This window comes from Mercenaria mercenaria, chromosome 16 (genome assembly GCF_021730395.1).
Source record: "Mercenaria mercenaria strain notata chromosome 16, MADL_Memer_1, whole genome shotgun sequence".
Taxonomy (NCBI): domain Eukaryota; kingdom Metazoa; phylum Mollusca; class Bivalvia; order Venerida; family Veneridae; genus Mercenaria; species Mercenaria mercenaria.
Window position 1 is genome coordinate 42,885,383 of NC_069376.1, and position 23,411 is coordinate 42,908,793.

The following is a 23,411-nucleotide window of genomic DNA, read 5'->3' on the forward strand; positions in this document are numbered from 1 at the left end:
TTGCCGTTTTATATTTATTTTGTAAAGACAGGTTATACAAGGTTAGTAACATTCAAATCGAAAATGTTATATTCCATGTTTAATAGACACAGAAAACCAAATCTTTAAGGTGTAGCTTAAGAGCTGCAACAACATATTGTAAAATAGAGTCAGTAGTTTACAGTTGTTTTCCATTGAGATTATACCTTATATACATTAAAGACTATAAGTAAAACAATGCAGTGTTTGTCTGATAATATACTGTAATGCAGATTTTAGGACGTTTGTCAGGAAAATAATATTTCGTTCGGTGCTTCATTTATAAGTCAATGACTAATAAAAGCGGGTTCGGATAATTAATTAAGATCATGCTGAGTAGGGAAAACAGTTTTCTTTTACGATATACCAGGGGCTGAAAGGGGCTTGCACAGAAAAAACACACCTTACGTCTTATCGGAATTAGAAGCATGCCTCTGTTTGTGATTCGTGTCAATAACTTTGGTGAAGAACTGTTGTCTGGTGTAGTGTTGGTCCATACTTTGTCAAAGGTTTATGTTTTTTTGTTTATCGTTTGTATTATATTTATTTTATCTATGTTTATTTTACGTTGAACTTTTGCTTGCTTTATTGTCTTTTGATTGGATCAAAATGACTTTTCTGCAGCTTTTATAATTATGGGTGATTTTTCTCAACTAAATCAAGATTGTCATTAAATAGGAAACTGTATTGTCGTATGTGCTTTAATCGTATTTCTACATATACTATTTTCAGTTTATTTAACAGTACAAGTATGACAAAACACTGAAATCTAACTGAACAAGAGCTCGTAGAACATGCAATGCACCCCCACCCTCCCCCACCCCCCATTGATGCATTTAGTAATTGCACAAGGAACAGAAATTTTTGGTCACTGTGCACAAAAGTTATACTGTTCTCGGTCAAAGTGACCTCGACCCTAGACCTATTGACCTCAAAATCAATAGGGTCATTTGCTGGTCATGATAAACCTCCCTATTAAGTTTCGCGATCCTATGTCCAAGTATTCTCAAGTTATTGTCCGGACACAATTTAACTGTTAAAGGTCACTGTGACCTTAAGCTTTGACCTACTGACCTCAGAATTTATAGGGGTTATTTGCTGGTCCTAGGCACAAGTGTTCTCAAGTTATCGTCTGGAAATGGATTTTACTTTTCCGAGTCACTGTGTCATTGACCTTTGGCTTATTGACCTCAAAATCAATTAGGGTCATCTGCTGGTCATGATCAATCTCCCTATCAACTTTCATGATCTTAGGTATAAGCGATTTTTAGTTATCATCCGGAAACCGTTTAACTGTTGTGGGTAACTGTGACCTTGATCTTTGACCTACTGATCTCAAAACCAATATGGGTCATTTGCTGGTCATGACCAACCATCCTATTAACTTTTATGATCTTAGGCCCAAGCGTTCTTGAGTTATAGTTATCATTCGGAAACGGATTGGTCTACATACCGACTGACAGAAAGACCGACTGACCGACCGAAATCTGCAAAACAATATCCCTTTCTTCTCCGAAGGGGGCATAATAAGGTTTCATGGACTTGCTGTTAATTTTATAAGACTTTTACGATACAGAGACCAATTAAATGTACAGTGTGAAAGGTCACAATGTACTTTTATTTGGTTTCTGTTTTGAAACATGTTGAATACGAAACTATAATGTTCATTCTCTTAGAATGACCTTCAGTATGGTTAGAGGTCTTTGGAAATAATAATGTTGCATATTCTGCTCATATGAACACAAACTGCTTCTGGTGAGCTGTAAGTATTGTTGGGTGACCGCCGTTCGCTTTTCTATCGTCCATCATCCGCCTGTCGTCTACAATTTTTGAAGTATGTCTCCGTCGGAATAACCAAGCTAATTTCGAAGGAATGTTCCTTGAATGGTCTCTTTAAATATTCATTTGAAACTAGGGCATTTATGTCGAATTTTTCAACCAAAATGGACACGAAATATTCCCTTCATAAATCGCTAGTCCGATTTTAAAAATATGTCACAGAAGTATTTTTTGGGTAAATTATCAATTCCTTTCAAGTAATTTGTGTTTAAAGTCGTGGTCGTCAAGGAGCGACGCTAGTTAAATGACACTCTACCGAATTCCTTCAAGCCATGTTGATCTGTTAAAAAACAAGACTGCCAGGCTGTCAATGGGCTCGTTTATTCTATACTTTATATGGATTATTTAATACAGTCTTATTCTCCGAAGCTGCTGATCTTATTTTAGAATTTCACACAACATTTCTCCACCTCTATTACCACCCCTAACCCATTTTCCCCATTGCCATTCAAAATTTGTTTTCACTTGAAGTGAAATAAAGATTTTAAATACATAGTTCATTTGCCATGTTTATATCATGTTCGTCATGCTTTACTATTCTTTTTGTTAATATATCTTTACTCATTTATGGCTTCCCAGAAAAACTTCTTAAAGAGGGAGACATTAACTCTGACTTTACATATTTGACAAAAATTGACAGAATAAACCTATTTATCGTGACTTCCTGATTATTTTAGACAGGTTAATCACGGACTGGTAGACGTCCTTCTTTAGCAAATTTCATAAGTCGGATTGCTTCGATTCTTTTCATCCCTATTTCTTCCCGTAACAAATCCGGTTCAAGTTCAACTAGCATAGCTCCATCAATCATGTGTTCTTTAAAACTGTCTACGTATTGCGAAAGATTTAATTCTTTCAGATACTCGCATACATTTTCCACGGAAAGTTCGGCAACGTCTTTTGAACAGCTGATCGCTTTTGAAATTGCATGACTTTTTCTCTCTACCATGCTGGATGGGTTAACCATCCGAGTTTGTTCATGAGTAGTTTGCGAACGTTTTACTTTAATCGTGGGAGAAACTGCCGAAATAGGTAGAACGTTGGAATAGTGTTGTGAATCATCACATGCTACTTTTTTAGCCTCTCGGTAAGATGACTTTTGCCTTACGGGAAGAGAAGGGGCGGATACAGATGTCTGATGGCTGTCTGGCTTGAACTGAGGCTTTGGAGCAATTGATGGACGACTTTGCGCTTTCTGTTTGCTTGTGTCAGATGGCGGTGTGTCAACTTGTATACTACTATATATAAATGGCGCTGTTGGCAATGATTGGCTAATTTTAATTATATCTTTCTTAAAGAGCTTATTGTTTTCAGGTTGATTATAGTATAGCTCTGGATTCTGTCTTGTTGAATCTGACAACGGAACATCTTCGTATAGGCCTAATTCGTCAATTTCCTCTGGTGTCATATCGGGATAAAATGACTGAGGATCATTTGTTTGAACTAAGTTTACAATATTCTCATACGTCATTGGTTCAAGATATGATAACGCCTTTCCAGAATGCACGGCACGTGGGTCATATTCTGCAATGCCTGAAAAATGAAAATAGAAAATAGAAAAACCAGATGTTACAGCCGAGTTTGTTTTTATCCTATATTGATATCCTAGAGAAACTTATTAATTCTAACTCGATTGTGACGAATTTTTAAGTTTATTTGACGAACTTCGGGGCCTGCTTCCTGCTAAAGAAACGGAACATTGTCTTATAGGAATGTGTGATCTTGGCGGTCGTGAGGCTCGAAAAATAAGATTTGAAAGAAATATGATGAATTCCAAGAAATACCCAATTATATATATGTAGTTGGATGAATCACTGTTAACGAAAAACCTATTTTCCGACATGAGATTCTCCTTAAACATACAAAACATTTATAATAAATACGTAAAATAGTTGTGACCGTATTGCGGGCTCTGGATTCCTTAAGATAAAATAAACACAAATTAATCTTACCGGGGTTGCCAACTTCCTGATCGTATTTAATCATGGAACACTGGTCGTTTACATCGCGTTTGTACTGTTTCCATTTCTGTACACGACCTCCATTTAGACCGTTAACTACGGACACCCGAAGTTGTGAAATGTACAGTGGCACTTGAATAACATCTTTGCATATTTCTCCTTCAAAAGACCATAAAAAAATTAAGGACGGGTTGACAAAATCCACACACGATTTGCCTGTCACTTCTGCACTGCCTAAACCTTTATAGAACTGGATAGCTTTTTACTACGATAATAAAATCTAAAGTATGACCGAGTTCGGAATCTACAGCAGAAATTCAACAGATTAAACAACAAGGGAAAAAACATTCCGATAAAGGAAGCGTTAAGATCGTGATGAATTACCAAATTTGAGACTGTAAACACGTCTTATTTTTAAGTATTGTTGGAATAACGTTCCAGCACTGGTGGTAAGCAAGTTTGTTAAAAAGGTACATGTCTAAATAGGTAGAACAGTACATGTCGGAAAATGTGTCTGTTTACCTGTTTCGGGTATCTGTACATTTTGTAGATATTATTACATCAATAAACGCGCAGTACAAGTTATTTTGAATATGACATTTATGCTTATAACACTAATTTATCACAACGCAAAACAAGCGGGGTTTTTTTTTAGAATTTTTCATATAAGATTTATCGATCTATAATACTAAATGCTAGGAAATTATTGCACATAGGATGTCGTCTTTGCAAACCACAAGGAAATAGAAAGACAAAACAACGTGAAAACGTTTTTTATTCAAGATGTCCTTACCATTGTTTATATAGTTGCCAAGCAAATAGACTTCATCAAAAGTTTCTGTAAGATTAAGGTGTGGTATGCGGTTACTACTTATTATTTTGTCTCCCAGAGTTATGGTTCGATTCCTTGGAAAACACACAGTGAGGGGAAGCTTGTTGTGACCTAATATGTTGATTAGGAGATCCTCTTTTCCAGCTGCCCAAAATAAAATCATTAGTTGTTGTATACATTAGTCTAGATTGTTTAAAAGTACCTCACGTTTTCTGGGTTAATGCTTTTGATAAAAAAGCATTTTGATTAATCTACCTATGTGTAGTATAGTTGAAGTTAGATAAATCTCCACATTATTAGTCTTCTTTAAATGTAAACACATATTTTAGGTATTGTTCATTCGTTAGCGTCACAGGAAGCAGGAAATTATTAATACGCCTTTTTTTTCTATGAGAAAATGCTGCGCATTGAATTAAAGCACAATAATGATTTAAACAGTAAAAGTAATACTTTACAAGTCACGTTTGGTTATATGTTTTTATAATTATCAGTAGCCCGTTTAATTCAGTTTTGCTTTTCAGTCCGAAGGCGTGTTTATTTTACATCCGGTTTCACAATTTTCAGTTGTTGAATACTTACGTCTTCCTTGTTTCACAACACACAGGTTTTCACTATATGTTTCAGGGATGCTTAACATCCTGGTCTTTCCATTTAATTGTATCTGTGTAACAACTCTTCGCTGCCTTGAAATGGCTGCTATCACTATTACCTAATTGCAAGAAAAAATTATTAGTGAGTTTGTAATCGCTGCAATCATTGAATTTCGCATTTGCAATGACCGAACACTTTCAGGGTAATGTCAGAGTATTTGCACTGTAAATAAAACGCTCTTTTACAAATCACATGCTATACAAAATACCCGTAAGATACGTTTTTGACATTGCCAGATGAGACTGTATAGAATACATCTCAGGTAACCTTTTGACATTCCCAGTCATGATACAGAACACATTTAAGATAGCCGTGTATTAACTGACATAATATGGAACACGCTTAACCCTTCTCATGCTGGACACGATTGATTCTGCATTTGCGACCAGTGTAGATCATGATCAGCCTGCACATCCGTGCAGTCAGATCTTCATCTGCACTGTTCGCCATTCACGCCATTTACGTAATGATATCTTTAGACAGACTTAGTGTAATAACACAAACCATCTGTAAAAATATTGTTTTGACATTGCCAATTGACTCTGTATATAGAACAAACTTTAGAACAAATTTTAAAGTACAGTTCTAACGTATCAATATTAAGTGGAATGATAAAGAACACATTTTAGATGCCATTTCTGATACAAGTGAAAAGTTGAATTCAGTCACATCAGGAGATTCATAAAACACCCGTTTGCCATATATTATCTTGAAAGTCATACATAACAAAACACATTAAGTGCAATTATCAATGTTTTTTTCATTGGCGTACTAAAATATGTCCATAAACCATCTATTGAATTATATTAATCCGTTTTCAGACATTGCTTAAAATTTTCTTTCATTGGCCAAAACCTTCAATGAAAACTCAGATAAAGTATTCTTAAAAAGAGTGAAATATGTTAACTCCAATTTTCAATCTTTTTAAATGATCTGTATTATACAAAACCACTCCTCGTTTAAGCAATTTAACGATTGTAACGCCATAACAACTTTGCACACACAAATTAGTTCCATTTTAGTGAAAAACACAAAAAATGTGATAAAAGAAAAACTACATTTCATCACGTGATTTCTAAGTTATGTTTCTTTTCGATGATACCAAATTTTAATATTATTCTCCAGACTTCGTCAGTCATGAAAAATTGCCTCTGATCTTCTTTTGGTGAAAGATAGCTCTGTCTTAAAGTGGAGAAATATATTCTATTTATATTATCAATGTTAACATCAGGAACATTACTTTTGTTCACTCTCTGAGATATATCTTCTTCTCGTTTCTTACTTTACATTAAAAAATTATGAAAGACATACCTCCCCTTTGCCGAAAGTTTCTTCCCCTGTTTCACTGCAAACACCTTGATTTACTTCCACAATCTTTGGTAAACACTTATGAAATCTGTCGTGAAATTCTGGTACACTGTAATCCTTCTTTTCTGACACAAACACAAAGTTGTCCATCCTTTAAAAACATTGTCAAAGATTATTGGCACGTGAAATATAAAGTTAATTCTCTTAGATAAGACTAAGAAACAAATTATTCCAATGGAATTCATTAATTCTGATAATAATGTGGTAGCATATCTAAAAGAAGATCTAGATTTTTGGAAAATCAGTTTTGACAAAAAATTGAATACCGACCGTTCGGAGGACTAAAATGATAATATTGAACAGTTCTGTGATGCATATTTCATACCTGAGACTGGTGGTAATATATCTTTTCTTAAAGTTGAAAAAGCTGTTTTGAAGGCTAAATCTTGTAAAGATGATATTTTTGAAAAACCTCCATAAGAGTTTTTTTTAAAACATGATAACGCAGTGAGATTTTGTTTCCTTTTTATACGCCCGTTTGAAAAACGGGACGTATTATGGGAACGCCCCTGGCGGGCGGGCGGGCGGGCGGCGTCCACAGACCTTGTCCGGAGCATATCTTCTACATGCATGGAGGGATTTTGATGAAACTTGGCACAGTTGTTCACCATCATGAGACGGAGTGACATGCGCAAGAACCAGGTCCCTAGGTCTAAGGTCAAGGTCACACTTAGAGGTCAAAGGTCAAATTCAAGAATGACTTTGTCCGGAGCATATCTTCTTCATGCATGGAGGGATTTTGATGAAAGTTGGCACAATTGTTCATCATCATGAGACGGAGTGTCATGCGCAAAAACCAGGTCCCTAGGTCTAAGGTCAAGGTCACACTTAGAGGTCAAAGGATACAAGAATGAAAAATTCAAGAATGACTTTGTCCGGAGCATATCTTCTTCATGCATGGAAGGATTTTGATGTAGCTTGGCACAGTTGTTCACCATCATGAGACGGAGTGACATGCGCAAGAACCAGGTCCCTAGGTCTAAGGTCAAGGTCACACTTAGAGGTTAAAGGTCAAATTCAAGAATGACTTTGTCCGGAGCATATCTTCTTCATGCATGGAGGGATTTTGATGAAAGTTGGCACAATTGTTCATCATCATGAGACGGAGTGTCATGCGCAAAAACCAGGTCCCTAGGTCTAAGGTCAAGGTCACACTTAGAGGTCAAAGGATACAAGAATGAAAAATTCAAGAATGACTTTGTCCGGAGCATATCTTCTTCATGCATGGAAGGATTTTGATGTAGCTTGGCACAGTTGTTCACCATCATGAGACGGAGTGACATGCGCAAGAACCAGGTCCCTAGGTCTAAGGTCAAGGTCACACTTAGAGGTTAAAGGTCAAATTCAAGAATGACTTTGTCCGGAGCATATCTTCTTCATGCATGGAGGGATTTTGATGAAAGTTGGCACAATTGTTCATCATCATGAGACGGAGTGTCATGCGCAAGAACCAGGTCCCTAGGTTTAAGGTCAAGGTCACACTTAGAGGTCAAAGGATACAAGAATGAAAACTTTGTCCGGAGCATATTTTCTTCAGGCATGAAAGGACTTTGATGTAGCTTGGCACAATTGTTCACCATCATGAGACGGAGTGTCGTGCGCAAGAACCAGGTCCCAAGGGGTTAGGTCAAGTCACACTTGGAGGTCAAGGATACAAGAATGAAAACTTTGTCCGGAGCATTTCTTCTTCATGCATTGAGGGATTTTGATACAACTTGGCACAAATGTTCACAAGCACGAGACGGAGTGTCATGCGCAAGAACCAGGTCCCTAGGTCTAAGGTCAAGGTCACACTTAGAGGCCAAAGGTCAGATACAAGAATGACATTGTCCGGAGCATTTCTTCTTCATGCATGGAGGGATTTTGATGTAACTTGGCACAATTGTACACCATCATGAGACGGAGTGTCTTGCACTGGTCCCTTCTTTTGAATTACTTCCCTTTGCTGTTACTATAAATAGCTTATATTGTAACTTTTTCATTACAAGTCGTAGGGAAAAATCGAGACCACTTTTCTGTAGTACAACATGCATGTTACATCCAATTCTGAGGTGTATTTTGAGCTATCTCTACCTGGTAAGGATTTTTGTATGGACTTGTAACTTTTTTTTTTTTTTTTAAAAAAAAGATTAACTTCCCTTAGTTGTTACTATAAATAACTTACATTGTAACTTTTTTATAATTGACCCTAGGGAAAAACCAAGACCACTGTTCTGTGGTACAACATTGATGCTACTTTCAAATTTTGGGTGTATTTTAAGGTATCTCTACCTGGTAAGGATTTTTTTCGTGGACTTAGAAAAATAAAAGAATTACAATAATTTATAAAAAAAAAACATTGTAAACAACTAGAAAATTAAAATTCCATTTGCAAATACAGGTGCTAGTGTAAAGAAATTTGCTGTGACGGGCGTATATTGTGACAATCTGGCACTCTTGTTAATGTATATTTTGAAACTGGTAAAATACCGTTACAACATATATTTTAAACGATAACAATAAATTGATCGATGAACAGAATGGTTTCACGAAGAAGCATAGTACTGGTGTCTTAAATCTATTATTGACGTTTGCTGCTTTCATTGATTTCAAGAAGGTATACGATTATACAGATCGCTCAATACTTGGGGTGGCTGAGTGGGAAATTAATTGGAAAATGTTACATGCAAATAAACTACTTTACTTAAACCCTTGTATTAGATTAGATGAATTTTCATGAAACTGATTTGATTTAAAAAAAATGTTTAAGAAGGGGCTGTATTCTTTCACCTGTCCTTTTCAGATGTTTTATTAAAGCGTTGGTTCAGAACTTGACGATGGTGAAACACTTCGTATTTAATTGTAACCTAATGACATTTCGCTTTCAGACTAAGTTAAGAACTTTGAACGAGTGGTGAATAACATGTACGTTAAAGAAAAGTATTTTATACACTTTTGACTTGTTTTTAGTTGTGGTCAAGATCATATGTATATTTAGATGAAATGACAGAACACTTAGACTTTAAAGTAACTGCTAAATTTGTGTCATAAGCAGCCTTTAGATCATTAGGATATTGATGGCTAAATTTAAATCTTAAGATTGTTTACCTTTTCAAGTTTTTACTAATCTGTATAACAGTCTTGTAAAGCTACGGGACGGCTTTAAGGGAAACAAGAAATTTTTCATGCATGGAAGCCATTCAATTTATATCACTGCTGTAGCTGGTGACATGGTTTAGGAGCCAAGGCTTTTAAGGTTAAGCAGAGAGAATGTCCAGTGTGTTAGTAGAAGATGAAAAAAAAACATGTCTTGTTATTTTGTGAGAACTATGGTTCCATCAGGAAAGGTTTATTTGACAAAGAATTATCGATTAATGAACAATTTGGGAATGACAATTTTTTCTAGTCCAGATATGGTAACAAAAGGCGTGCTGATATTTTATACACTTTATAATGGGTAAATATCAAATAACATGATCTGGTTTTGGTTGGGTTCTTTATTCCTTTTTCTCAAGTACACAAGTCTACAAGGTCTTAGGTAACTGATCTTAGTTGGAAATACTACTTCTTTGACGCAAGACTCATTGTGTCTGTGGCAGCTGCTGCTTCTAAGATTTACTTTTATTCAGTTTTCTAGGCTTAGTTTTTTTTAATGTTTTATGTATTATTTTAACATTCAAGCGCGGTGTCATTTGTCTTTGGGTTTTACTTCTTCTGTATTTCAGATATTATAACCATTTTTGCGGTAACTAATGCATATATTTTGAAAGATTGGTGGTAATTTGTTTACACCAGGGCCCGTATTCATAAAGCTCCTAAGGAAAAAATATTCCTTAGTTAGGGTAAAATAGGGTAACTGGGACACTTAAAGAAACACTGTTGAGTAATATGTTAGAAAGACAAAATATATACTTGATTTATTGATATTTCAGTATGCGCAACCTATATAATATATGACGAATATAAACTTTCACAAATACCTGATAACCTGTGATTAACTATAAATTAATTAAACATTGGTCAAGTGTCCCAAGTTACCCCACCCAGTTGGGGTAACTTGGGACATTTTAGTTTTATTGGAATTTATGTATATTACAGTCGCATATATGACAAATGAAACCATTCATGTCCACAGATCAAAAACGAATTCTAAACTGAAAATATAGCTCAGTATTAATTACAATTTATGACTGTTTTGTAAAACAAGGATGCATAAAGAATCAATATGTCCAAGTTTTGCCTAAATTATGTCATTATTTGTTTCAATATATGCTTATTTTATAAATCGTTTAAAATAGAAAAATGTTATAAGTGTAAATAACTATGTATGAATTAAACATACACTTGACATAATCCATTATGCACTTATATATGTGATTTTTACACTTGAAACTGATCAAAATTTTAAACAGTCTTAAAACATAGATTTTATCAAATATTAACGGGACAATTAAAATGTGTGTCTTTTTTCACAAAGAAATAAGGACATTAACTAGCTTTTTGCATACAGGAAGACTCGGCGAGGAGGGGATGAAATGTGAGGGGAATGAAGGCAGGGTTAAGGAGATCTAGAGGGACACATGGGCATACGCTCTCGGAAACTATTGGCATCTGTTCCTAAAATGTGTTGTCTGGCCAATATTTGGTGTTTGCTTTAGCCTGAATATTTGACACAACGTCATCTTTTAATGGAGCATACAGGAAGACTAACTAAAAGAACTACCATGTTGGCTTGACTGTCAGTTGGTTCCTGCGCTTCACCTAGTATAAATACTACTTATTAATATAAGATTTGCCGACAGTGTCTTTAAACATGAAAGAAATATCAGCATTAGCCTATTAGACTATCAAAAATTCTAAACTCACCAGATTTTACGCGGAATGAGTGGGAGGGGTTCACGGAACGATTTCCCTTTAAATAAACTTATGTGACTAAACAGTGACTTAGATCATGTAAACTTGGTATCGGGTAGAAAATTCAGTAGTTGCACCAGAGTTAAGCTAATATATATTATGACCACGCCTGTGAACTAGTGGTATACTTACAAAATATCAGAGTTTCATCATTACTAGACTTTCTTTCCTATTTTCATTTCATTTGTGGAAAAATATTAAAAGTTGACAATTTATAGTGGTTATGTCCAGTTATGTACAACATGTACTGTCCATTGGAGCATATCCCCTTTTTCTTCCAGCATCCAGTTTGTTCAAAAATAAAATCATGGAGAACTTTGTTCTTAACGACAGTGTCCCACTTGCCCCAATACACTAGGGTAAGTGGGACACTTTTGAAAAGGAACGTTCAAAAATAAAGTATATTGTAATTTCTCAAAAACAAATCTCATTGTATGAAATAGCAATGTGATACCTACAGTTTTGCAACTCTTCCCATAACTTAAGGTATCAACACATACCAATATAAATATTTTGGACATGCCATATTTCACAAACAAGCACCTGTTTTATAACGTCGTTGTCTGACGTTAACGCAACGGTTCATGACAGGCCACTTTATTATTCAAAATGAAAGTCAATAAAACAAAATCATTATACTTTTTTATAGAATTTAAAAAAAAATAATGTCATGTCCTTGATTTGCAATGATACGTAATACGCTTCAATATTTCAAACAAGTTAAATGCGATATTACATGTATACGAGAACCAGCTTCTTGCGTCAAAATTGACGTCACATTTATGATTAAGCCGTTACGGTACCGAAATTAAATATCTTTAAGATCTTATTGATATACCGACCACATATAAGCAAATATATCTAGAAAGTCAGACGACTATTTCCACTGTGCGTTTCACTAGACAGGAACATAACGAGAATATTTTAATGCACCATCTGAAAAAAGTAGGCATAATTATTTACAGCGTGTAATTTATGTTTTCTTATTTTTATTTAATTAGTAATATTCTCAACATATGTCTAAGGAAATCGATTCTTAAAATATTTTCCAATCCATCGGCAGAAAAGTTTTGTCATAATAGGCTTTAACACTGAATGTTCTTTTTCAACATATGATCTTATTTAGGGAACGTAACCAATATTTACCCCAATTTACTGAAAAGTGTAAAGTATCCCAGTTTCCCCATTGTCCCAGTTACCCCATTTTACCCTATTGAGATTTGCCTTAGTTTTCTGCATTTTCTCCTTAGTTGTTAGGAAATATCTTAAGTGTTATTCATAAAGCAGCTTAGTTTAAAAAACTCCTTAAGTCGATAATTTTTTCCTTAAGTTGAAGATTTTTTCCCTTAAAAAGTAAGGTACCTACAGAGGTACCTTAACTTTTGAGTACAAAGTTAAGGGGAAACAAAAATGGCGGATTAGCAGCCGACTCTTTTCTTTTCGATATAAAAACAAGATATTTGTGGTAAGTTTCTTAAGAAAATTGTAGCCTATGACCTTAAGCACATTGATTTACAAATATCACAAGAGTTATAAACGTATCGGACCGCGTACATGTATGTAAACTTCCGGTGAATTTTCGACGAAACAGGACAAAGATCCACCAAGATTTTGCAGTCATTTTAAGCGTAGGAAATGCTGCCAGAAAGTACCTAGAATGCTACGGATAGAAGAATGTGTAAATTTCGTCATAATACATTAAATATCATAAATAGCTAGAAATCCAAATTGGACTAACAAAAGGTATATCGATATGCACTGTGGTAAGGCAGGTCAATTCAGAATTTATATCTGTCACAGTCACAACTATTTTCGAGCACTTTGATCAGTACTGGGTAAGTACTGCCAATGTCACAGTATGAAAAAATGTGTAGCCATACTGGGCTAAGGAGCCCCTATCGGTGCACATTTCGAATCCTGTAGCAACTGGCTGCTTACAATGCCAATACAGTAAATTGACAGAGATAGTAAAGATACAATGCCGACTGAGCTATTGGGCTGCTTACAGTGTGAATACAATACCGACTGAGCTATCGGGCTGCTTACAGTGCATATACAATATGGACTGAGCCATCGGGCTGCTTACAGTACGAATACAATACCGACTGAGCTATCAGACTGCTAACAGTGCGAATACATACCGACTGAGCTATCGGGCTGCTTACAGTGCGAATACAATACCGACTGAGCTATCGGGCTGCTTATAGTGCGAATACAATACCAGCTGAGCTATCACGCTGCTGTTAAACATGTATCAGCAGCCTCTATTGCCGTGTGGTTATATTCCCCGACTTCGAATCACTTAGTACGTACAATCCATAAATTTAAAGATTTTTCGGTCTGTAGCAGTGTGTGCATATAATCACAGGTGTCTGAAGCTCAATCAATAAAATATATATGCAGGTTAGGTCTCTTGAATTAGGTGGGTGGGATATGGTAATGCATATATTTATTGATAGAGCTTCAAGCGCCTGTGATATAATGTATATAATTGGTCTGTGATATCGGTTGTCCGATTAGCTAACTTTGTAGAGCATCTGACTTGCAAGCAGAAGGTCACAGGTTCGAGTCCTGCATCGGGCTGCACATTTTTCCGCTCCTGTTACAAGTTACAATTTAATTCAAAACCACAGGTTTAAACTTAAAAATTTTAAGATGCATGATGAGCATGCTTAAATGAAGGTGATATGTGATTTTCTGTGTTTGTGTTCGTCTGATCTTGTCCGGACCATAACTTTGACTTGCATGGACCAATCTTGTTTATATTTGGCATGAATGTATAGCGGTACTTAATCAGAAGGCGTGTCATGTGCAAACCCCATGTTCCTATATCAAAGGTCAAGGTCACAGTTGGAGGCTAAAGGTCAAGTTCACCATTATGTGATAGAGTGTCATGCGCAAGAACCAGGTTCCTAGGTCTAAGGTCAAGGTCACATTTGACAGCTGGCGGGTTTGACATTCTGTCCGTTGGCATACTTTTATAGATATTTTTCAGTACATACAATAGGATAGAGCCAATATGCACTGTAAAAAACAGAGCAAATCTCTTTTCTATGCAAATTGACCAATCTTTTGAACAAAGTAAACGGTCTCATCTCTAAATACATCAGTTTAAAAAAAAAACGCAGACTTTTGTCATAACCTCAAAATAAATCATAAAGACATCAAAGAGGTGATACACTGATATTGAAAATGTTCTAAGTGTTCCTTTAGAATTTTTGCTTTTATGTTCACTCTCATGATGAGCCTGCAATAAGCCTCATTGTTTTCAGTAGTTCGAAAATTTCTATGCATTATTTAATGGTTTAATCAGATTTCTACAGACGTTCGTAAGAAAACAATGCTAAAGACCGAACAAGATTTGCAGAGATGTTGTGATGTCCTGTTGCATATATTAATGTTATTTCGTTTCAGTCTGCTGATTTGTTCAAATTTAAGACAATAGCGGGTTACTATGGTTATTAGGTTACTCCTAATTTTTTAACAACCCGAATTTAATGTGCTCGTGCTCGTGTGAACAAAAAGCTCAATGGTGGACATTACAGCCCAGAGGCGTACGGCAGTACGGCGCACAGCCCTGAAAAATCCTTCACACCGGTATACATACAAAGACGCATATATTTAGATGAAAATCCTGAAACATTTAGACATAATGAGTTGCATACAACATCCTTCGTTAAATGATATATGCTCCTAAAATACTGTAACCAAATAGATACAAATGCTTCAGATTTAATTTAGCCAAATTAATTGTGCTTGCTTGCCAAATTTTATCTCCGCGCCTGTAATTTTTGTAAAAAGGACAAAATCCAAGACCTGTTAAAGCCTTGTTTAGCCCGGTAGAAACAACCACCCATTTTAAGAAACTAGAAAGTATGTACAAACCTAAACATATTCTTGATTTGTACTTGTGCCAAATAAGCAAATATGTAGTTTTAGTTTGCCTTTGTTAAAAAGATTACATAACTTTTTTGACTGTCCAGAAATTACAAGAAATCATTCTTAGGCATGGTAAGTTTAACCAATCACTCAAAAAAAAGTGGAAAACCACAGGTTGCTCAACACGACATAAACTAAAATGTTAAACTGTAGTAAAATAAAGAAAATGAACTGTAAAATATCACGGCACTTCAAGACCAACCAAGGTGGCTTTTCAATTTACAGGTGGCTCTTTAATAAGGGGAAAATCCTTGCATATAATGTTCATCATACAATGACATTCATGTTTTACGTGTCTAATGATATGGACAGTTCAATCATCCTTCAAAAAATTTAAATTAGGTAACATATTAAGAAATATACAATTACACTACAGTGTATATATGATGTTTTTGGATTTTCAGATGAAAGAACAGTTTGATTTATCACCTATTTACTAGGCAAAGCCCTTCCAGTACTGATCTTAAAAGATCACAACAGTTACTGTACAATATTAAGACTGAATAAATTTAGACTTGAGGATTCCATCCATGGCTAACTAAATCTGCACAAGTTCATTATAAAAATCAGAATTACTTTTTTGGAATATATGTTAAAATGCTTATATTATTCCTGGTAGTTATTTTAGGTAATGCATAATCAACAATAAAAAACTTACGAAAAATAAAATTTAAATTTATCTAAGAAGTTCGAAACTACTTTGCACTGTAATGGAAAAATTTATTCACATTTGATACACTACAGTTGACTGCTTTTTTCATCTGTTCCTTATTGCAAAAAAAAAAAAAAAAAAAAAAAAAAACGAACAAAGTATCCAGTTTGTTTGTTCTTACAAGTAACAACTCAATTTCACCCGTGTAACATTATTTTGCAACTGAACTAATTCGCTAGTACGACAAGTACCTGTTCTCAAAAATGCTTGAACAATGCTGCACAACATTGATTTAAAGTATTTATGAAGAAATAATATTCTCATCCTCTTCAAGATAATGTCATGAATAATTTCAAATACTTGATGTTGGTTTAAGAATTTATATTTTTGGATTTATTTTAATATTTTCAAGTTCTTTAAATAGAATTATTGTTGAAAGAAAATAGGCAAAAACTTAAATTGTTCACTAATATATTTAAATTTATTCTGATTACAAATGAAATTCAGAATATACCAAATCCATAATGATTGTATTTTCCAGTTTTACAACATTTAGCTTTCCTCTCCATAGTTCAATGTAAGAATGCTTCTTACTCCATGTAGGAAGAGGTCTGGGTTCAAGTCCCAGTGGAGAGTATCTTACTGCTAAAAGGTTGTAGACTGGACAAAAAAACCTTCTTTAAAATAAAATTTACTAGAAGGAAATGTGATCTGACTGAAGCCTGTCAACTAAATATAAAATAAAATCTGAATGGTAGAAGTTTAGATAAAGTAAGTTTCATTTAATGACACTATGTATACTCATGCCTTTTGATGGAAACAAGTCAAAAAATGATAATTTTGCTTCCCGAACAGGAAACAAATTACTGTATTTAGAAAAAAATCCCATTTGTAAAGTAGGAAAAAAACATAAATTGATTTCCTGAACGGGAAGTTTCCCCTACTGTTTATTATTGCTATACATGTTATTATAATGTATTGTATTTATCAAGAAAATATTGAATGTTGTAAGCTTACTAATAACAAAAGGCTTAAAAACACCAGTATTCACATTTTAGTGTCTCTAACATAACTTTAGGGAACAATTAATCAATACAACAATCAAAATAATTATATACGTTTGTTTACTTTCCTAGGAATAAAACGCAAAATGATGGAATCCTCCAAAAATATTAGTAAATTTAGTGTTGGGACATTTTTCAATAAGGTAAAAATGTTGCTTTTAATTAAGATATTCATTGTACAGTGGTACAGTGATACTTTTGCACAACCTACTGTTAAATGTTCTTTAATAATTTAAAGTAAATTGCTAGATATGATCTTTCTTGTCCAGAAGCTTATACCACAAGGAAGATTTAAAATGAAACTTTTCCATTAGGTTAAAAAGAATTGTCATAATAAAACATTTCAACATGACTATTAATCTTTAATACAGCTAGTAGTACCCCAAGTATTCATGTTAATGTTGTTGTGTTTTGTTTGTTTGTTTTTTAAGATACATTTTAATTGCCTAAGATACATTTTAATTGCCTTTTTAGCTCAACTATTCAAAGAATGGTTTAGCTATTCTACTCACACCTTGGTTAAAGTTTTGCATGCAAGTACATACTTATGGCTATCATTCAAAGGCATATTGCTTTGAAACAGATTTTTTTCTTCTTTTTTTAGGTCAATTAATTTACCAATTTCACTGAGTCAAGTCCCATAACTCTGACATGTATTTTGGCCAGATCTTCATTTGAACTTACTTAGATAATCCTGGTTAAAGTTCTGTATGCAAGTTACTATCTCCAAAACTAATGCAGATATAGAACTGAAACTTCACACATTTCTTAGGGTTTATAAAACTTGGTCAAGTCCCATAACTCTAACATGAAATGTTCAAAATTATATCCCTTTTTAACTTAATCATACTGTTTAAGTTTTGCATGCAAGTTACTATCTCATACTTGATTGAAACTCTATAGATATTTTAACATTTTATATTAAAACTCCTGATTCTTGGACAACAATCTGAATATTCGAGCACTGGCTGTCTTACAGACAGCTCTTCTTAGTGTTACATTTGGAGCATACCGGTACTACTTTAAATTCAACAAATGAGAACTAAAAACTTGCAAACTGTCACAATGTGTGGTCTTACTCACTGACCTTAAACCAATTATCGATTCCACAATGTACACAATATGTACTTATAAGCACTCTTACATTGTACAGTAATTACTGCTTATAATGACTGTTTGTTTGGCCTGATTCTAATCCTTCTTTATTTAATGTTATATCATACACCTAAATATTAGTGACCACTTATATTATGTATGTGGATAGATTCAATTCCCTTTTCAAGGATATAGTTACCTTACCATGTGATCAGAAATCTTTTTTTTTTACTTCAAAATATAGTTTTCCAGCTAAGACAAGTGTAGCAAAGTCAAGTTTTACTTGTTTACTTATATAAAATAATTTAATTTTTAAGTTTTACTTGTTTACTTATATAAAATAATTTAATTATTATATTTGTATGTATAATTATGTCCTTAAAGCCGTTGTATCAATACTCCATATTCTGCTGTATCAGGTCTGTACTTTGTGTTCCATTGTATTGTGTTGTACTCCGTGTTTGTTTTTTTCATATCCATTCATGTGTCCACCCTTGCGTATGAACTTGTTTTGTAAGATAGAATACGTTTTGATTGGTCAGCTATTCTTTATGCATGAATAACAACTTTTCGGCGCAAACTAACATCTGCATGGCCCTCTATACATCATTCTTTAGAATCATTTACGAGTGAACACTTTTATTATGCCCCCGAAGGGAGGTATATATTTTTTGAACTGTCTGTCAGTCTGTCCGCAATTTTCGTGTCCAGTCCATATCTTTGTCATTGATGGATGGATTTTCAAATAAGTTGGCAAGAATGTGTACCACAGTAAGACGACGTGTCGCGCACAAGACCCAGGTCCGTAGCTGAAAGGTCAAGGTCACACTTAGACGTTAAAGGATAGTGCATTGATGGAGGTGTCCGGTCCATATCTTTGTCATCGATGGATGGATATTCAAATAACTTGGCAAGAATGTGTACCACAGTAAGACGACGTGTCATGCGCAAGACCCATGTCTGTAGCTCAAAGGTCAAGGTCACACTTAGACGTTAAAGGATAGTGCATTGATGGGCGTGTCCGGTCCATATCTTTGTCATCGATGGATGGATTTTCAAATAACTTGGCATGAATGTGTACCACAGTAAGACAACCTGTCGCACGCAAGACCCAGGTCCGTAGCTCAAAGGTCAAGGTCACACTTAGACATTAAAGGTCATTCTTCATGATAGTGCATTGATGGGCGTGTCCGGTCCATATCATTGTCATTCATGCATGGATATTAAAATAACTACGGATGAATGTGTGACACAGTAAGACGACGTGTCGCGCGCAAGACCCAGCTCCGTAGGTCAAAGGTCCTAAACTCTAACATCGGCCATAGCTATTCATTCAAAGTGCCATCGGGGGCATGTGTCATCCTATGGAGACAGCTCTTGTTTAGAACTACTTTTTAGTAAACAGTCCTTACCTTTAGATAACTTACTTTTTTATTAAATTTAAACAGGGTTGCCACTAATACCTTGAAAAGTCAGTGAAAAATAATTTTTTTACAAGATCAGTGAATTGTGTAACGGAAATCTTGATAATGCATGGTCAGTGAAAAATGAAAGTTTAGAAAAGTCAGTGAAAAGTGAAAATCTTGGTCAATGTTTAAAATGTTCAGTGGCTATGGCAGTCTTCAAGCAGTATTTATAAGTTAATTTCAAAACACATTTTTGTGTAATTGTGAATGAACATAATTTAAATGAGTTTGAATCAATCGATTTTTATGTTAACTTTTGAATCTTGGTATTTGAAAACGAAAGTTTAAATTGTTATATCTGAAACAAAATAAATATAAAAGTGTGGATTGGACAGCTGTAGGGTAGTAGGAGGCCGAAACACATGGTGGTATTAGTCAGTGAAAAGTATGGTTTAGTCAGAGAAAAGTCAGGAAAAAGACAGGGAATTTCATTTTCTCAACTAAGTGGCAACCATGTTAAGTGTATCATTCATAGACGTATCTTGTAAGCTATTTCATTTGGCATTTTTTTCGTTTAGTGATAGCCGTGCGAGATGTACTTTGTGAAATCTGCATATTCCACGTTTGTTATTGTTGTATTACAATTTTGTATTGTTTCATGTTCCTGATTTTACTGTTTTATGTTTTTCTTGTACTGTACTGGTCCAATAAATGGGAATATATCTACAACATTGTTAAGTTCACCATGAATCCAAATATATATACATACCACAAGTCTACAACACAAGTAAGACATTTAATCAACTTCCTTTAACTAATACTAATATAATTAAGACAGTCACTGTGTTCAATTATTTAGTCATAAATAAAAAATAGATCATGGAATGAAAATATAAAACTACAACATTGGAAAATAAATTTGAAACTAGTGGTCGCAAATTTTATTACATTTAACTTACTTATAATTCTTGTTTGTTTTACAAATGTATTCCTTTTTTCAGTTTACATATATATCTGAGAAATATTTTGTTATACATGTGTACACAACAAACACTTTGAAAGTCCCACTGACCGGGGAATCGTTATCAGCAGAGTTTACTGTATATATTTCCAGCACAGTTCAATTTCACTTTCTTTAAATTTTATCTGTATGCCACAGCCTTTGATTTGCATTCATTCTTACTTTCTTTGCTAAAGGTTCCCTTTTCTCCATTTGATGTTTCTTTTCTGGCTTAATTTGAGAACACAACAATAACATTACTTCAGCAACTGTCAAAGCAAAAAAAAAGTAACAAATACCACGCGCCAAATACCCGTGTTCCTGAGCCGTAAATTTTGGAGCCTGCTTTGTTTCTCGTGTTTACTGCCGTCAAACCTTACTTTCGTTTTCTATTTTTTTTAACATGAATGTGGTCGTGAAGGGCAAGGTTGACGAACAAGGTATGCAAATGAAACTGAATCATGAGCAATAGAAAATTCAGCTTCATATCATACCATAACCGCAAACCTCGCTGTCTATACTTTTCCGCTTATCGTTAGGAAATGAAAATTTCCGCTGCATCCAAGCAGGAAGTTGAGTCAATCCACTATTTTGGTCACGCGAGTGACGTCACTGTTACTATTTTGAGAGCTAGGGATGTCCGGGATTCCGTAGTTGCGATATTAAGATTTTCCTTAAATGCATAATTTTTGCCTAAGGAGAAAATTTGAGTTTAAGGATATTCTTGCCTAAGGAAAAACTTAAGATGTTTTATGAATAAGAATTCTAAGGAATTTCTTCCCTAAGGAGAATTTAGTTAAGGGGGAAAATTCCTTACTTAAATCCTAAGGTGCTTTATGAATACGGGCCCAGATCTGATTTGGGGTCACCGTAATATTTGATTCTTTAGATCCAGTTCTGAAGTCATCCACTCTTGTGCCACTATTGCCTATAATCTTTTATGATCTATTCATAATATTGTAAGCCCATTATTGCAGGAACAGCTCAAGTTTTAAGTTTGGTTAACATTCTTAATAGTATAAGTATTGTTGATTGTACAAATGTTTTGCAAGCATGAGACTTAAACAAATGATAAATGAATAATTATACAAAAATGTGTACCGACTTTACACTCTTTATTTTTAATTGCTTTGAAATTGCAAGTCGATTTGTCGGCAAAAGTCAGTGAAAATCAATTGTATATAAGCAACAGCAAAATTCAATAAAAGCCTCAGATATTTTGATGATTTTAAACATATGATACAATTTTTAAACGCACGTCTTTCAGAGTGTTATTGCCATTGTGTTTTAAACAGACACAAATGTAACAAAAATAGTAAATGATATAATAATAAAACTTACTTTGTTTTACAACATTAAATATGATTAAAATGTTGTTATAAATCCTTCTTTAATCAATAGATTGGCCTACATTTTCCTCACAAAACTGTTTAAATGTGTACATAAGGTGCAGTTATAATTGTATATAATTACGACTGGGTACAATTTTACACCCACTTTGTACACGCTTCGTCAGTTTACAAATCTTTCATAAAACCAGTGCTATTGTTGTATAGTTAAAATGTGATATGATATTTGTATAGTCTCTTATAATTCATTTATATGAACGGCCATTTACATGTAGTTTTACTGGTTTTTATATGTATATTTATGTAAATGTAAATGGAAGAGACTCGAATAAACTAATAAACTAAAAACTGACTTCCTGGTTAGTTTTAAGGCCACGCCATTTTTTTTAAAGAAAAAATCGGACGAGCTAACAAATTCCTTTTTGGATCGGGGGAAACAAAAGAAAACGTAAAAAATGTTGTATTTAATACAAATAACCTGACAAATAGGTAATGGTGTCACATAAGCTTCGGAAAACTTTACAAGCCAACAATAATAGTGCAATTTGTTTTTATTCAAAGCCAAAACGTAATTTCACATGAATCAAAAGCCCTGATTAGGTCAAGAAAAGTTTCTTTTTTCTTCAAACTCTTATTAGATATTTACATGGACATGCTGTTTTGCGGCCAAATATCCTGAAACTATTATTTTTGTTGACAAATCATTACCCTAGGGCGGATGTTTTGCAAAGTTTTTTCTTTTACTTTGGAAACATTGCATGCGTGCCTTGTGTGACCACGCTATTTATCTCATCCCCACAATTAACCCTGAGTCTGTACCTGGCCCCGTAAAAAGTTATTGAACGCTTTATATAGAAATAAATAGTTAAAGTCCTGCTGAAGTCCACTTTTCCAGCGATTCCAAACAAACAGTAAAGGTCGATCAAATTTATGATAACCAAGGTTGTAGAACTATTAATTCTTATACTTAGGACTGCATAGCACAGGTGCAAGATATTTTATTGCCGATGTTTTATTCTTTAATTAAACCGATTTCAGTATCTTACGGGGAACTTTAAAATAATTTTGCCTCTATTCGGGTCACTGCGTTAAAGTTTCTCCAGTGTACAAGAAAAGTCATCACAAAACTTTTCGATAGCCGAACCGTTTTCAATTGTGACGTTTACGGTGTTTCTAACGTGTAAATGCCATAATCTTTTCATAATTACCGAATGCATGTAGGATGAACTTACATTTGAGCGCATATTTTATGTAACTCAGTACAACACAATTAAATAAATCATCCTTAAGTTTGTTTAATTGTCTTATGAACTGCTAGCTTGCAAATATAAAACGTTACAACTG

The 23,411-nt window shown here is 34.3% G+C and overlaps 1 protein-coding gene across 2 annotated transcripts; it reads right to left on the reverse strand.

Annotated features, from left to right (window-relative positions):
* LOC123540306 (uncharacterized) lies at nt 1-22,780 on the reverse strand. 2 transcript variants are annotated; one of them, XM_045325212.2, is made up of 6 exons: nt 22,060-22,780; nt 6,613-6,760; nt 5,230-5,359; nt 4,612-4,794; nt 3,810-3,977; nt 1-3,390 (listed from the first exon to the last, which is right to left on the reverse strand). In XM_045325212.2, exons 2-6 carry the CDS (start codon nt 6,757-6,759, stop codon nt 2,540-2,542), a joined length of 1,479 nt encoding a protein of 492 aa, XP_045181147.2. In that variant the 5' UTR covers nt 6,760; nt 22,060-22,780; the 3' UTR covers nt 1-2,539. The 2 variants fall into 2 exon arrangements, with proteins under 2 accessions (XP_045181147.2, XP_045181148.2); XM_045325213.2 differs by lacking the exon at nt 6,613-6,760.
* Nucleotides 22,781-23,411: the final 631 nt, after the last annotated feature.

Bases quoted from the DNA above. Each gene is read 5' to 3' on its own strand.
- LOC123540306 (XM_045325212.2), bottom strand. From the start codon at position 6,759: ATGGACAACTTTGTGTTTGTGTCAGAAAAGAAGGATTACAGTGTACCA. The intron at 5,360-6,612 runs GTATGTCTTTCA...TCTTGCAATTAG, and splicing joins AAACTTTCGGCAAAGGGGAG to GTAATAGTGATAGCAGCCAT. The intron at 3,978-4,611 runs GTAAGGACATCT...GGTCTTTTGAAG, and splicing joins TGGCAACTATATAAACAATG to GAGAAATATGCAAAGATGTT.